The sequence below is a fragment of the Microcebus murinus genome, chromosome 9 (genome assembly GCF_040939455.1).
Source record: "Microcebus murinus isolate Inina chromosome 9, M.murinus_Inina_mat1.0, whole genome shotgun sequence".
In the NCBI taxonomy this organism is placed as follows: domain Eukaryota; kingdom Metazoa; phylum Chordata; class Mammalia; order Primates; family Cheirogaleidae; genus Microcebus; species Microcebus murinus.
Window position 1 is genome coordinate 67,628,120 of NC_134112.1, and position 17,190 is coordinate 67,645,309.

The window sequence follows — 17,190 nt, forward strand, 5'->3', positions numbered from 1 at the left end:
TGAGTCAGAGATCCAAAAATGAACCACGCTGTCAGTCACCAAGCCTAAAATAGCAGCTCTATTTGGAACAATGAGCCTGTGATATGAAACATACAACCTTTATTCCTGGTCAAATATTAGTGTTTGGTCAAATATTAGTATAAAGAGATGATAACATATAAAACACTTCTAGAAGAATTGTTTTGAAATCTATGGCTATGTACCAGTCAATGCTTTTGGCCTTGGTTTTATCTGCAAAAGGATTAGATATGATCGATCTCTAGGGCCTTTCACTCTATCTGCTGCTGCTTTTAAAAAAAAATTGTTATATCAAGTCATTTCCTTAGAAATGCTCCATGAAGTATATTTAAAACTCAATATTAAAAAAAAAACAACTCAATATTTACTATCAATATTTAAAATGCTACAGTGATATAAAAAATACTCAGAGAATTGTGTGTTTTTGTTAACTAAAATTGCAGGATAACTAAAACAAACTTTTTAGCTTTAACTCTGAAAAATAATTTTAATTCATGACTTTTCAAACTTACTGTTTCTCTTAGCTAGGGTTTTGGGAACACATTTTTCACAAGTACCAGTAGGTTTTAGGTATTACTGAGAAATTGCTGGGTTTTAATATTTTAGAGTGCTATTTAAGCTGCTTAGTAGATGGCTGATAACATTTTTTTCAGATCTTCTATAGGTGTGTACTTTTTTTTCTGAATTTGTTTTCTCCGAACTCTAATTATATCTTCTTCGTTCTGTTGCTAGGTATTAAAGGAAATTTAAGAAATGGTAACAGGAAGTAAACAGTGTGTTGCCACATATAGGCAGGCACAATATTTATTGCATTGACTTCACTAGAATCCAGACAGACATCACATGAAGATTTCTACCCTTAATCTTATTTCCATTAGCGTACTTACTGCCTCCAGTTCTTTTGAAAATAGATTTAAATCCTAAATAAATATTATAGGTGTTCCAAATTAACATATGTCACTGGCTTCTAAACCTGGCACTGGGCATTTGAAGAATAGGATTGGTCTCTACACTGAGTTTTCTGTCTATTGGGGAAGTCAAAGATAAGCAAATAAATGCAATAAAATACTATAGATGTTCTGTTAGAGGAATATACAGGATCGAGCCAAAGCAGAAAGACAGGTTGGTACTCTCAAAGGATGTCATGTCTGAGCTGAGTCTTGAGAGAGGATTAGGAAGGGGTATGGAAAAAAACGGTATAAAAGAAAGGGAAGGCCCAGTGAACACTGGACAAAAGGCCCAGCTCCAGCTCTGCTACCACCCAAATGTGTGATCTTGGGCATTAACCTTGCTGAGCTTTTTCATTTCCTCATTTGCAGAAAGATCAGGGGCTAGATTAGAGCATGTCTCACATTCTTTCCAGATCAAAAGAAACCTTCTATCATTATTAGACTCATTTTATGAAAAGAGATAACTGTCAAAGAAAGTTTTTATAGTAATTGGAATTAATCTTCCCAGATTGTTCTTTTCACATAATTAAATGGCCGCGAGTTTTCTGTTATGCTAGATAGACATCTTAATATAGACCGCTTTAATCTCTTGAGGCTTTTCAGTGTTGCTTAAAGTTGTGCTGTCATTAGAAAATATTATCTTTAATGTAAACCTCAATTTTAAAAATATTTATTACCTAAGTGACCACACTCTACGGGCAGATGGAAGAGACCTCAGAGGTCCTAGAGTGTAGCAGAACTCCTCTTTATAGCATCTACATTTGCTAAGACCTTGTCTTGGGGATTCACAGCCAGCACATACTGGGTAAAGAAAATATTTGAGAGTAAGGACTCATATGCCATATTGAGGGAGAATATAAAAATTAAAGTTTTGTATTAAAGCCTCATGCAATTAGTATGGTTCACAGTAACATCCTCCTCTTCTTTCAGAATCTTTACGGCCGTAGGCTGACTAGCTCAATTTTGTCTTTCTATATATTTATACCTAGTCTTCTTGCACATAGGATTTGAGGTGTCTTGCCAGAATATGAACAATGTAATAAAAGAGAAAAATTTAAAAATCAATTACAAAATAAAAAAGAGATCCGGGGAAAATATAGGCAGAATTGAGGAAAATGAGGAGGAGAAAAGAGCTTTTGCAGATAAACGGCACAAACAGCGATGTATTTCTTAAAATTTGGCCACGCATTTGATCTGAGCTTCCTGGCAAGCAAAGCAAAAAGAATACTTATGAAGTTGTCCACAAAAGGAACTATTTTCTTCCAGATAAGCAAAGCTTCTCTGGACCCTTAGTTGAAATGGTATCTGTGGGTGGCTCATTATAGGCCTGCTGGCCTTCCTGCTGGCTATACAGTTCTTTCCAGGTTGAGCTCTCCCTAGCCCAGCCTCTTGTTTTTCATGTCACTGTTTTCTTTCAGGGACAATGAATCATTCTTCCCAGGACACTGGCTCTGGTGGCATTCATGAAGACAGAAAGCTTTATGTTGTGGATTCCATAAATGACTTAAACAAACTAAACCTCTGTCCAGCTGGATCGCAGCCTCTGTTCCGTATGTGGCCTGGGAAGGCATGGCGGCCCTGCCTGGCTTCTGGGCTACCCAGAAATAGCGAATGCTAGCGTGGGGTGGGGGTGGGGTGGGGTGGGGGGGGTGGCGGGGGTGGGGTGGGGGGGTGGCGGGGGTGGGGTGGGGGGGGCGGGGGTGGAGTGGGCACCACTTGTCACCGGAAATGCTGTTTATTGTTAGGCATTTTATGCTTTTGTCCCCTGAATACTTGATAGGATTTGGGGCTTTCTTAGATCCTTAACAAGATTTGAACTCTTGTCTTTAAAAGTTCTGAGAATCCCAGCTAGTTTGGCCAGGGAGGAAAGGTAAAAGTTAAATCAAAGAAAGAAAACCCTACGAAGATCTTGTGGAGTTCCTGTCCTGGAAGGGGTGGCGCCTTGCAGAGCTGGGCTCTCCAGCCTGCTCACCCTTCTCGTGGTTGCGGGGCCTCCTGGGGACCACAATTAGGTCACCAATGGCGCCCACTTTCCTAAAGGGACCTTGTTTTAGAGCGTCTGCTGAGAAAATGCTCAACATATTCACCTAGTTCTTTAAAAAATCATTAAAATTCTGTTGGGCAAGAAAGTCAACTTCATTTTCTACTTACAAATTATAAATTGCCCAATTAAAGGGCTAGAAAAAGGGTGGGGGAAACAAAACAAAAATCTGTTACATACTAAAAGTATATCTTGCCCCCTAAGTATTATAAATGAGTTCTGTCAGACCATTTGGAGCCCTGTCTTTTCTAACTGAAATGCTGACCTTCAAACACAGGTGCTAATGGCCCACTTGCCATTTGTTTCCTATGCACTCTTAACTTACTGTCCCAATTTTGTATCTATTGTTCCCCCTGTAAATCTTTTCTGAGTTCTTGTTTTTTTCTTCATTTTAATAAGTTCAGATTTTCACCTGTTTTTATGGCAGTCGGGGCTCAAGAAAAATAGGTAGTTGGGTGTCAGCCTGTGCTGGTGCTTTGATTAAAAAGCAACAGCTATTGAGCGGGTGACATAGGATGTACTTCTGAGGGATGGGACGTGAGCCACCCATCCATCCAGACTCAAGGAGCACAGTGAGTGGACCAATTCAAAGTAGGAGAGAATACAAAAAGTTATTCCACAGTCTCCACTTCCCCAGCATTTCATTCCTTCTTATTCAATTTCACCTGGGGGGTTATTAGGCAACTAGACCTTATAAAATGGTGACTAAATGCAGACAGTTTATGGTTTGGGTGAACCAAGCTGTTGTATCAACATAGTTGCATTCTCAGTTCCACCGCAAAACATTTAAAAGAACCTGGTTTCCAGAGCATATCCACCCTGAAGACAGAGTTAAGAAACCAGAATATATCAGGGCCACTTTTGTTTAAATGGATGTAGGCATAATTGATTATTCCTATGATAAAAGGAGGTTCTGAGGAGATAGTCCACAATATTCAGTTCAATCTTCCACCCGGGGTAGGTGCCCCACACCCAGCTGTTTTACTCCTGGGTTACTTTGGGAAAAGGCATGAGCTCCTCCTTCAGCTTTACCCTTTACCTTCTTCATTCTCACCCCAAAGGAAAATCTGCATCCTGCTACCTCAGTGCTAACATGGTCTCCAAAGAACTTTCCAGACAGGTCTAAGGAGATAGCTTAACTCTGTTTATTTCTTGAATACCAATATGAAAGAAGGTAAATCACTCACAAATGGCTCTCGGCCCAAAGGCATTTCTAAAACATAAGCCACTCTCCAGGGTCGTCAGAGGGAATATGGGTGTATGCACACGCCTGTGACAGCAGGGGACCGCTCAGTTCTGAGGACGAGTTGTACGCTGAGGAGTTTGTGTCATTGCTGTTTTTCGTTTGTTTCGTATTAGCTCTAGAGGAGAAAATCCCCGTCTTGGGCACAAACCCGGGAAACGGAAGCCGGAGTCTGTTTTTTGTGGGGCTGCTGATTATGCTGATTGTCAGCCTGGTCCTGGTTTCCTTCGTGATATTTCTAATAAGTGAGTACCACTGGCGGGTTTTCATTATTTGTATGTTCTTACTTTGCAGCTGGTTATTTAACTTCACTCCTGGAATGGGTCAATGCTTTCTGCCCAGTGCTTACACTGAAAGACAGAGGGGGAAGGAAGGCCCTTAGTGAGCCCCATTGGCCTGGGACACAAGCCAGCTATAGAAGTCCACGGTGCCAACAGTTCATGAACATTATGTTAAATACAGCATTTTGATTTCTCACTTGGAGCCCCTAACTACCAAATGGAAACTTATTCTAGTTAGTTCTAGGTTTTCTTTATCCAATGCATAGATTTCCCCAATAAATTAAGTCTAGAATATATAGTCACACTGAGGTTTCAAACTGCCTCCTAGTTTTGTCACAGAAATCAATTAGAAGTACACGAGGCTTGTGCACACCTTAGAGATAGTGTTGGGGACATTCTAAAGGTGGCATCTTTCCCTTTTGACCCTGTCTGGGCTAGTGGCCTGTTCCTGGCCTGGGTCATGTGTGCTGTGCCCTTGAGTGGTGACTCAGGCTTCTGCATGCCAGCTCCTCAGCCAGGAGATCCTCCAAGTTCCAGGGTCACCCTCCTCTCTGCTGCTGAGGTGGTGAGGGGCACTGTCCACCTGCCGTCTCCTCCTTCTGCATGTTGCCTCCTCCTGCAGAGCCCACTAGTTTCCTCTGTCATTCAGAATTATTATTATTATTGTTGTTATTTTGAGACACAGTCTCACTTTGTTGCCCAGGCTAGAGTGAGTGCCGTGGGATCAGCCGAGCTCACAGCAACCTCAAACTCCTGGGCTCAAGCAATCCTGCTGCTTCAGCCTCCAGAGGAGTGGCTGGGACTACAGGCATGCGCCACCATGCCCGGCTAATTTTTTCTATATATATTAGTTGGCCAATTAATTTCTTTCTATTTATAGTAGAGACGGGGTCTTGCTCTTGCTCAGGCTGGTTTTGAACTCCTGACCTTGAGCAGTCCTCCTGCCTCGGCCTCCCAGAGTGCTAGGATTAGAGGCGTAAGCCACCGTGCCCGGCCACGTTCAAAATTATTTTAGAAGTAACCGCTGGGACACCAGCTGGGAGTTAACCTCTAACATCTGGTTAACCTTCTCATGTTTATTAGCTAAGGCCATCAGCATGATGCCAACACCTTAGCTCCTAAAGGATACCTTTGAAAAAGAAACTTGCCTGAAATGGAAATAATAAGGAGTGCAAATATAAAGTACTGATTTTGTGCTGCATTTCTTAAAAAATTTAACTCTGATAAACAGACCTCAAAGTGTTCTCCTCTCTAGTTTACTATATTGCCAGGAGTTCTGTTTATTTGGAAAATACTGCACCTCTATTCTTAGGAATGGTCTGAGGGGAATTATTACACCTTCATTATGGGCTGGTAATTCAGAACCAGTAGAAATGTGGAAACAGGCTGCGACCCAAACAATGGGGAGCTCAAAAGCTCCCAAATTTTAGCTCCCAAATGAGGAGCTGAAAACCTCTTCTGAGAATGGGTCTCAAAATGAGCCATGGAACAATCGCTTTTGGGGAGGTAATCAGACATGCTGGCAGTTTCTGTTGGATGCTCACGGCCATGTCTTTCTCAGCTGAGATCTCTGTGGAGCTGCCAAAGGTAGTCTAGGCTGGCACCAGAGGTTGTGAAGTTAATTCACTTGATAGGCAACTTTGGTCTTCACCAGCTTCTCCCGGGGGTTTCTGGGATGTGTGGATGTTGGAACAAGGGGGTTGCCAGGAGTGCCTGTCAGCACTCGGCTGGACACCAACACGGGGCTCCCACAAGTCCCAGCAGAACGCACTGGGAACCAACGTAACACAGTCTGTTTTCCATTTTGAAGTTCAAACGGGAAACAAGATGGATGATGTGTCAAGAAGACTAACAGCTGAGGGAAAGGACATCGATGATCTTAAGAAAATCAACAATATGATTGTGATGCGGCTCAACCAGCTGGACTCTGAACAGAACTAAAGAAATGATTTTCCAAGAGTAGCTGCTAACGCCTTGAGCTTCTCTCACTTTACTCAGAGTGTACAGGGTTGAGAGTTGAGAAAGTGCATTTCTCTGGGCAACAGATTATCTAGTCAGGGATCCCAGCCCTGGGGCCTACTTTCTGTGCCCCTGGGAGGCCAGCGGGTTTGAGATAGCAGCTAGAAAGGGGCGAGCTCGTCTCAGCTCCATTGTGTGGTAGGGTGCTTCAACTTTAATGGAGTTAAGGGTGGGTGGCTAGCATGGTGGGGAATCCACAGGAAGCAAGAGAATTTGGCTGTGTGCTTACAACTTCTCTTCCAAAAGGAGTTCTGTCACTAGAACAAATTCATTGTATCAATGAGGTTCATGATGCCTCGTGCACCTTTACAAATTCCTGTGAAAGCCTGTGGGATTCATTGAATTTTATGTTGAAGGGAACCAGATGATCATGCTTTTCAATAAAAGAGATTCTGCTCAGGTGATTAGACTTTGACTCTGTTTCCCCAGGGATGGCAATGGGTGGGCTTCTGCTCTCTGGTGTTTGCTGGTAGAAGGAGGAGTAGTAGTCATATGTGTATGGTGGGGCTGTGGGGTCAGAAGAGGAAGCCTAATTAATTAATTCAACTAATGTTTATTGAACTCCTACTCTGTGCAAATTACCTTACTCCAGAGGAGTTTACATTCAAGTGTGGAACAAAAGAGATGTACAGTTCCATATAATTATATAAGTTTCATTTATTTTGTTTCTCATGGAAAAAAACCCTGCTGATTAACTTGGATGAAATATGATAGATATGTGGCCTTTGTTAAACTACAGTGGGAAATCATGTATTTGGAATATTTGGAACCTGCCTTGTCTTAGCACAAAAAGCAAGGCACACAGTATATGGCATAAGATATGGTGTGAAACAAATGAGTTCGAAAAGTGTATGAGAAAATTAATTTCTAAATCTAAATCAATTTCTAAAATCTAAATTTCTAAAATCTAAATTTCTAATTTCTAAATCTAAATTAATTTCTAAAATCTTAGAAAATCTTTTATTTAACATATACTGTACAAGTCATTTTTAGAATCTAATGCGATTCTGTCATTTTGGGTTGATTAAAAACATCTGGGTTTAACTTGAAAATGAAACACACAAACACATGCATTTTATACACTTAACAGTTAATGAAATAAACATAAGACGTTTTACTTATCCATTTTGAACTCAAAAAACCTTAAATGTACTACATACTTTTTCTCTTCAAATCGATAGGCAAAACATTTTGTATTTACTGAAAACTTCTTTCTGACCTGTTAATAGGGTGTGGCAAAAATAATTTGTTGTTGGGATTTGTTGTAAGTCATTTTAGAAATTACTGAGGATCTGATGCAACAACTCATTTTAAAAATACCCATTTCTTTCCTGTTTGCTCTTATTACACTTCCCCCTCACCTTTCTACCTACACAATGGATATATTTCATGCTCAGCAATAGGCGATCTTTATTACAAGAAATTTTGACTTTTACAACATGAAGTAGTGTCTGATAAATCATTTTATCCATCTTTTGGATCCAGCTGAACTGAGACGTGTCCAGATAGGAAGAAAAGAGACAGTTTTCCACTGTTCTTTGGATTTTGTATGTGTTCCCAAGAGGCAAAGAGAGAGATTTTTCTGGACTTTACCTGCATGCCCCTCCTGACGTTGCCAGCCATGATGGGAGGATCATATACATCTTATGGCCCCAAATCCATTGCTATGCATTTTATAGTTGGCCTTGGGGACCACAGAAGGGCCTTTTCACAGCCCCTCGGATTGTTCCACCTTGGAAGCCACCTGTAGGCAGGCCTGGCTCAGCCCTGCACACCACACTCTGCTGTGATGCCTGGAGGCCACTGAGCCATGAAACCACCTGGAAGAAGTGGCCACTGAGCTGCAACTTGGCGGGTATAGGGTACTTGTCTCTCAGTACCTCATTCCTGAGGGCCAGCTGGCCAGGACTCTGTCAGTGGGCAGCAATCTTCAAAGCAAGAACAAAGCAAACCAGGAGGTATAAAAATAATGCACAAAACAATTGCTTTTCCCAATCTGCCTGTGAAAAAGTAAGAAAGAAATTTTCTTAGAAAATTTCAATGGAAACAATCTCTCCTTGAGTCAGAGTATAAAAATAATTTTATTCTAGCTTAAAATAATGACCCTATTTATATTCAGTAGAGAAGGATGAGCAAAAGAAATAGATTATCAGAAAAGGCTGGTAATCTATCCCCTCTGTGAATGAGTTTGCCCAAGAGAAGATGTGAAGAGGAGAAAGAGCCTTAGGACTATAAGCCATCTTTCCACAGATTTGGGAAATGTATTTAAAGAAAAAAAGGAAAGATGAAAATGTTCTTATTGGAGCCTGTGTGACCTCTTATTTGGTGAAGAAGATAAAGGCTCCTCAGTAATTTTTTTTTCCCCATAGGGAAAATACTACTGAAAGGTAATTCAACTTCTCATGAAGATGAAAATAATTTTAAATTTCTATTAGAGACAGCCTGTTGCCCAGGCTAGAGTGCAATGGTGCCATTATAGCTCACTGTAGCCTCAAACTCCTGAGCTCAAGCAATCCTTCACACCCAGCCTCCTGAGTAGCTGGGACTATAGGAACACATTACCATGACCAGTTAATTTTTTTTCATGTTTTTAAAGACAGGGTGTTGCTCTGTTGCTCAGTCTGGTCTTGAACTCCTGGCCTTAAGCAATCTTCCTGCCTTGGCCTCTCAAAGTGCTGCGATTACAGTGATGAAGAAATAATACAGAACAAACAGTTCCATTTAACAAATGGGCAGTAAGCATATATACTGTGCCCAGCAGTGTGGGCTGCCCTGTGCTGGACACTTACAGAAGATCCAACAGCAGGCGAAGGTGTGGTCCCTTCTCCAGAGGGGCTCCTGAGCCGTCATGCAAATGAGACATGTATGAGAAACCAGGAATGACCCGTAACCATGAATCAGAGACAATAGTTCCCCAATGTGCCCATTGAAGTATCCCCTGGGAGGCTGGCAAAAGCCCTGATTCTTGGGCACTGGCCTCAGATACTCTGACTTAGCAGGTATGGGGTGGGGCTGGGAATTCATGTTTTAAAGACGCTGCTGTGAGGATTCTGGTGCTCAGATGGATTTGGAGTACACTTGGGTTGGGATCTGGCTCTATTCATGAGTGTTTAGCATATTGCTCAACTTCCTTGACTTTTGAGATTTTCCTCTATAGCATGGGAGGATGTTGCTGCTGGCGAGAATGTGGGAATTGACAGGAAACCCTTCAGTCTCTGTGTTGTTAACAAGTCACTAATAAATTAAATGAATTTTAATTGTATATTAAAGAAGGGGGCCATCCTACCATTTGTAGATATTATTTTGAAGCCCTGGTAACACTAATAATCTCTTGTCAAAGAACCCCCAAACGTCTTCAGGTGAACACACTCACACCACTTCCTTCCTCACCTATTTTACTTTTCTTCCTTTCCATCTCATCCCTGTACCTCCTCCCCTCCTTGTCCCAACCTCCTCAACTGTGCTCAGCTGAAGCTCCAGTTTAAGGGGCTACTCAACTTTTCTGAAGGGCCATTGGGGGCTACTCTGATAGCAGAAGGGGTGAGCAAGCACCTGGGAACCCCAAAGGGTGAGTGACCTAGGAGAGGCTGGACAGGACGATTGCTCTACATACTGGCCCAGGGGAGCCTGGGAGGGCCTGGCTGAGAAGAGCAGTGCTGCCCGGGCCCTGCCTACGGAGCAGCTGCACATTAGAATTCCCCCTGCCTGGGCCCACCTACACCAGTACATCGGGATTCATCAAGTCTCCATTTTGAGTGGGAACTTCCTGTCATGTCTTCATCTGCAGACATTTTATAGATCCTTTGACAAGAAAAGATTGACGTTCCCTGGGGATTGAGAGTAATGTCTGGGGGTGGTCAGATGTCTCTTCTTTGATCTAACAGTTCTAAGTGACTTAGAAACAACTCTAGTCTTCAGAACTATTGGGATTAAAAAATGTAATCAATCAATATCAAAATATTCAATCAAAGCCAACGACAGTCATGCACTATGAACTGAAGCAAGTGATTGATTCAATCCTCAGCACCTGAGAGGCAAAACCAAGCACTGAGGTGAGCAGTGACTTGGCTATTATGCAGGGTATAGAACAACTCTCAAAACACGGCAGAGAGAATAAAATCGGTCTTAAATTTAGCTGAGTTTTCTTTCTGTCTTTGCAAAAGAGTCAATTTGGACAAAACTTGTGTTATTCTGAATTTCTTCCATCACCAAAGAGAAATCAAACTAGATCTATAAAAGTCACATAATAAGTTAGAAAAAAATTCAAGGGAGCTTTTACTTTTGTCTCATTTCTTCCTTCTCTCTCTCTTTTTTCCTTTGGGGTTGTTATTGCCAATAAATCAGCTAGGGATTTTTCTGTGCACTTTGTTTTTTGGGCCTGTGATGTGGGGAGGAGGATGCAAAGGGGGGTAAGGGCAGAGAAAGCAGCCCTGGCGTGAAATACAGAGCCCACCTGTGAGGCTGCAGCATTAGAAGTCTTCCCAAATGGAGGACCACATGAGATAGTTCATGTCTTCGCACGTAGATGAAGAATAAATGGGCTGTGAGAAACACAATCGAATTTAGAGAAGAGAAGGAAGTCATGATCCTAATTTTTCTTTATTTCTTGGCCTCTCCCGTCCCTTTTTCAATTTTGAAACATGATTCATTATTCATGCACGAATCCTCAAAGAAATGGGTTGTGACAAGCTTGTTCCATCAGGAATATTCTTTCTGAATGTGGAGTGCCGCTGCCACAGAGCGTGTATTGTCTGATGAACAAATGGAGCAGACCAAACAAGTGAAAAAAAAAAAAACCACTTAGTAATTTAATTATGGCTTCTCCAATGCTAAAAATGTCTAATTTTTCATGCCCTAAAATGATTTTAAATATTTCCAGAAACAGACTAAAATAGAATTCAACTCTGTATCCCCTCCCAAACTTAGCAAACTTTTTAAATATTGATGAGTTGGGGTCAACTTCTGAATCACCATAAATTCATGTAGGGGCTCAAATACAGTTTCTTATAGACTCAGAGAAAACACACTGATGGAAAAGACCTTAGGCAACTTTTGATGTACAATCTAGGACCTTTTTAAAAAACATTTCTTCAATACAGATTATAGAAAACCCATGGTTTTCTGTTTTTTGTGTATCGCTTGAGAAATTGCAAAGAAATCTTTCGCAATTGTTTTCCCCTTCAACTGGATGCAATTCACTCTTCCTCTGAGCTGAGAACTTCATTTGAACTTCTTGGATCCTGCCCTGTAATTGTGTACTTGTGTTGTACCCTTTGTTTGGCGTCCTCATCTGGGCATCCCCAGGGTACGTTGCTCGATAATGCAAATTTATTTAATTGAATTAAGTTAGGAGAGTTTCCAGGCTGCCTGAACTGCCTCTGATTTGCAATTAGAGCACAGTGGTGTTCACTAATAGGAGAGGAGGGACACCTGGTGGCAGGCGGTTATTACAGGGGAAGGAGGTCAGTGTGAAGGAAGGAAGGCAAGAGAGATGCACTATGTGCGGGTCACTGCGTGGAGAACAAATGGTTGCCGCACACACAGGACAGCTGGGACCATGTCTATGTAGGATGGTCACCAGGCCACATAGACAGGGGTAAAGCCTGTGCACTTTAAAGTGGAAGAACCTGCCTTTGAATCTGGCTGTGCTGCTCACAAGCTGTGCGACCTGGGCTAAGTCACTCACCTTTTCTGAGCCTCAGCTGCCTCATCAATAAAATGGGAACAATACTTACCTCATGGGCTTGCTGCAAAGATTGAACAAAACGATGCCTCGCACTTGGTAAGCACTAGACTTATGAGAGTGACTGCTGTTTTTATTGTTTGCAGAAAGAAGGGGGAGAGCAGAATCTCAGGTCAAGGAGAGGTTTTCTGCTGGCTCTAGTGAGGGGCTGATGGTTCTTTTGGATTTGGGAGATTTCCCTGGAAGGGAGTTCTTCAATCCCACTTTTAGGAAGGTCTGTACAAGGTAACCTTATTTTCAGGCCTCTTCTGGGAAGAATCTTCCAGTGAAGCAATAGGAATTCATTAAGCTCGTGTCTTTTCAGCATGTAGACGTGCTTCCTTCAGGAAGCTTACCCTTAAGTGGGAGACAAGATTATCACACAGTGGCAAAACAAATAGTAAAGTGGGCCAGAAAATGAGCTGGAAAGGTACAGAGGAGGGAGGGCATCTCCTGGAGCAGATAAACTTACCATTGACCCAGGAGAGCCCTCTGGCCCAGGCCAACTGGGATGGTTGGTCACCTGACCTTCAGAGTCTCTCTCTGGATGTCTCCACAGACCTACCTGTAACTTCTCCCCACCTTTAAGCTTTTTCTCAAGATTCAAGTGGGTGAGCTGCTTGTTTAGGACCTGAGCTCTAGTCTTGATTCAATCTCCTGTTCCTCACTGGGCACCATGTTCTATCCAGTCAGTTTGTCCCTGTCAAACTTCTGAGACATTTCTGAAATCCATCCCTGCCTATCTCTGCCATGTCTGTGTCCGATTTAAGGCCACCATTGCTTTTTGCCTAAATGATCACAACAGCCTCTTCGAATGGGTCTCCTAGACCCTAGACCAGGGGTGGGGAACTTGTGGCTTTTTAGGTCCTTAAATGTGAACTTCTAATTAAGTCCAAATTGTACAGAACAACTGGCACTTAAGGACCTAGAAGGCCACAGGTTCCCCACCCTTGCTACTCATTCCACCAGGTCATTACAACAATCTTCCTAAAAATGTAAATCCATGCCCTCGCTAGTCAAAGATCTTTAATAGTTCCCAAATCCTGTGTTGTAGGTCCTTACAGTGTGCTATTTCCACTGCAGTGCCTTTGTTCACAGTGTCGCTTCTATTTTGGGGACTCTTTCTAGTCCCTCCATTCCAACATCTCTTCTTCATGTATCCAGGCTTTTCAGACATGTCCTCTAGAATACTTTTGGTTTTCTTTCCTCAAGGAGTCCTAGTTTGATATTTTCAGGCACCAAAAAGGCTTTGGTGTCAGGTGAACTGGATTAGAATCTTTGCTTCTTAACAGCTGAGTGGCCTTGAGAAGGAAACTCACTCTTCACCTTAGTTCTCTGCTCTCTCAAAATGAGGATGATAACGTTGACCTCAGGGTAGTTTGAAAGAAGATAACCTGTTTGTGAAACACTCAGCGTAGCTCCTGGGAGACAGAATGGGGGTCTTGCAGGAAAAGGAGGTGAGTGGCTTATCCTTGTTCTTGATTTACTCCCTTCGGATTTGTCTGTTTAGATGTGGGGGAAAAGACATGTTGCCAGCAGTGGTGAAATTCTTTACAGTGTGAGTTTAGCGCAGGATCAGCTACATGATTTGTGAGGTCTGGTGCAAAATGAAAACGCAGGCCCCTTGTTTATAAATCATTAAAATTTCAAGATGGAAATAGCAGGGCATTAAACCAAGCAGTGTCCTGTGCAACTGCACAGGCTGACCATCCATGAAACTGCCCTGGTTTTGAGACTATCACAGTATCGGCAGATAAGAAAGTCTTTGTGTTCCTGGCATTTTCTGCAGTGTCCAACTCAATTCCTGACTTACGAAATTTGGAGAAACAAATACCCAGTGAGTAAGTCCTCTCTCCTTCATATAACCGGGCTGTGTGCTCTGTAATTTACACTGCCTTGGTTTTTTAATTTGTTTTGCCTAAGACCCTGAAAGTCCTTGCATTATAGTTTCTCCAGGTTTAATTCTTTTGTCCTCCTGCTCTCCTCCTTTCTGTTAGAAATTTGAATGTGCACTGCATTCTTTCATCCATGCATCCTCCTTTGCCTTTGTGAACCTTAACCAGACTTTCTATCTTTAACTCATTTAGATTGCCTTAAAGAGAAATATGTCCTATGGTCATTTTAGTGTTTTGGATGCTTTTCAATTTTCGTTCCTCAGGGAATAAAGTGCTTGCAGTGGAGTGAGGCGTCCAGGAGCCATGCATGCAGAACCAGCACTGGGCTGCCTTGACTTGGGAGACCCGCTCAACAACCATTATGCCCTAAATTATGTCCACTCTTTTCTCATCATTAGCTCCCCTCACACAACATCCTTGGCATTTCCTCTTTCAAGCTTTTCCTACATCCATTCAGCAACAGTTTCCCAGGTGTGGTTTTATTTTCAATTATTTTACCACTCACCTTTAGTTGAATCTTGATAGATTTTATGTCTATTTCTCTTTTTTTCTTTTAAAAAGTCATGTATTCAGCATCATGATCAGACTATTACATTTAGCAATCAAGAGCATGGGTACAAAAAAGAAATCTATATTAAAACGCTTTGTTGGAATGCTTTATACTTTCCACAGAACAGAAACTAAAATAACCTGTTATACAGTTAGTCACAAATACAGTCCTTAAGTTTTTGCCCATACATATGACAATTGCCTAAAACATGTTGTCCTTGTAGCATGTAGGCCCTGCCACCATTGTGTTTGGCTGAGTTCACAAATCTGCTGTCACCTGTGGCTTCCTTGTCACTTCTCTGGCTCTCCTCTCCTGCTAAGCTTTGTTTCCTGGGAGTAATTAAAACTTCCTGCCACTGCCCTAGCTACTGCTGCTACTGGAACCACCACAGCCACCTTGGTTTTATAGTTGGGCGAAGTATTGGCCTCCACTACCATAGGGGCCAGAGCTACTGCCTCCTAAATTTCTTCCCTTTATGAGTCCAGAATTTGAAGATTGATTGCTGTAATTGCCAAAATCACTGTAGCTTCCACCACCTCCAAAATTGCTCCCATCATTACCAAGTCTGTTGTAGCCATGCCCACCACCACCATGGCTGCCAGCAAAGCCACCTCGACCACTGAATTTTCCTCCACAGCCAAAGTTGTCATTCCCACCAAAACCACCTCCACGACCACCACCAAAGTTTCCAGAACCACTTCGACATCTTTGGCTGGATATAGCACTAGCCATCACTTGTTTCAACAGAGCTTTCCTGGTAGGGTTTTCCTTACTTCACAGTTGTGGCCATTCACCATACAGACACAGAATGACGAACTTATCCACAATACCATGGTCATCGAAAGTTACAAAAGCAAAGCCCCTCTTCTTGCCACTGCCTCAGTCAGTCATGATTTCAATCACTTCAGTTTTCCATACTGTTCAAAATAGCCTCTTAGGTGATATTCTTCAGTATCTTCTTTCATGCCACCAACAAAGATCTTCACAGTTAAGTGGGTACCCCGTCTTTGAGAATCTCTGGAGATGGCTCTTTTTGGTTCCACAACTCTTCCCTCCCCCTTGTGTGGCCTGGAGTTCATTGCTGCATCCACTTCCTACAGTCACATATGTGCACTTGGTGTTTGGGTCTCTCATTACCACACAGTCCATGAGCGTCCCCCTTGCTCAAAATGGCTCCTCAGATGCTCATTGGTCATTTCAAAGCCCGACCCTCTGATGAATAGCTTCCGCAGCTGTTCCAGCTCCTTAGGAGACTCTGACTTAGACATGACGGAAGTGGGAAGAAAGGCTTTAATGATGCTTCCTCGGCAGCGTCCATGGGCAGAAAGTTTGTGTCCATTTCTTGATATTCTTTGGCTCCATATCAACTTACCCTTTGGTCCTAAGATAAGAAAGTCCACCTATATTGGGTCAGAGCAGAGAGTTATCTGGCCCAGGCTTCTGCCTTTTGCACTCAAGGACGTTTTATGGGTGAATGTGGTGGTTTCCTGTAGCTCATGTGAGGGATTAGAAATTAAAAACACCCATGATATCACTTAGATTTTTCTTGATAGCTATTCAACATTTACGTGTTTTATTATGATTCCTGACTTCCTGGCTTCTCCTCTTGTCCTCCCCTTCTCTTCTCCTTTGCCTTAGTCAGATCCTCGGTCCTTAACTTCCAAAGCAGGTTTGTGCCTTCAAGACTATTGTCTGGAATGGGGGTAGTCAAACTAAACAAAACCTTGGAAAATCGATATCTATTAATAAACATAGAACTCTTGTCTATTCATTGAAAAAAAATGCAGCCTTAAAATCTAAAAGAATGGGATCTTGCTTCACACACTTAAAGGAAAAGACATCCTTTTTCAGTTTGAATGACTGCCATAGACGGATGTGGATGTGAATTTATCATGTGTGGGAGATTAAAACTGTGCCTGACGTCACCTACTTGTGCCTAGATCTTCATATTACTGACACTAAACACAAAAATGGAAAAAGTTCTAACAATGGAAGTAGATCTCTGCAATTCACAGTAACTACTGTCTGTCTAGAAATGGTGACATTGCAGAAGTCTTTGGGGCTAAAATTTACACAAGTTTTCATTGATTTAAAGGTATTTCAATAGATCATTCTCTTAAAACTAAGTTTAAAAATTGATCTACATATACAGCTAATGGCCAACAGCTAATATATTCTGAATTCTAAAATGGATTTAGAGTAAAGAGTAGAGAGTTTTTCCACTAGGTGGTAGGATTTTGCCATGGTCATAAGTCTCAAAATGTTGGGAGGAGGGAAAGTAACTTAATTAAGAGTCGAATCAAGATAGAAAGTGACTGTAATAATAATACCACACATCAATCGACTAGATTTTTTTCTTAGTACAAACACAGAAAATTACTCCTGATATATTCTTGAAGTAGACCCAAAATAAAACAATTCAAGGACTTTCAATGTTCAGAAAAAAAACTGGGCATTAAAAGAACACTCTT

The 17,190-nt window shown here is 41.9% G+C and overlaps 1 protein-coding gene and 1 pseudogene across 1 annotated transcript; one reads left to right on the top strand and one right to left on the bottom strand.

Moving 5' to 3' along the window:
- The first annotated feature begins 437 nt into the window (after positions 1-437).
- On the top strand, positions 438-6,954 carry LSMEM1 (leucine rich single-pass membrane protein 1). Its single transcript, XM_012736152.3, has 3 exons — positions 438-2,518; positions 4,369-4,497; positions 6,344-6,954. Exons 1-3 carry the CDS (start codon positions 2,392-2,394, stop codon positions 6,472-6,474), a joined length of 387 nt encoding a protein of 128 aa, XP_012591606.1. The 5' UTR covers positions 438-2,391; the 3' UTR covers positions 6,475-6,954.
- Positions 6,955-14,870: 7,916 nt separating this feature from the next.
- LOC105855259 (uncharacterized) lies at positions 14,871-16,003 on the bottom strand (annotated as a pseudogene).
- Between the last annotated feature and the right edge of the window lie 1,187 nt (positions 16,004-17,190).

Bases quoted from the DNA above. Each gene is read 5' to 3' on its own strand.
- LSMEM1 (XM_012736152.3), top strand. From the start codon at position 2,392: ATGAATCATTCTTCCCAGGACACTGGCTCTGGTGGCATTCATGAAGAC. The intron at 2,519-4,368 runs GTATGTGGCCTG...GTTTCGTATTAG, and splicing joins TGGATCGCAGCCTCTGTTCC to CTCTAGAGGAGAAAATCCCC. The intron at 4,498-6,343 runs GTGAGTACCACT...TCCATTTTGAAG, and splicing joins CTTCGTGATATTTCTAATAA to TTCAAACGGGAAACAAGATG.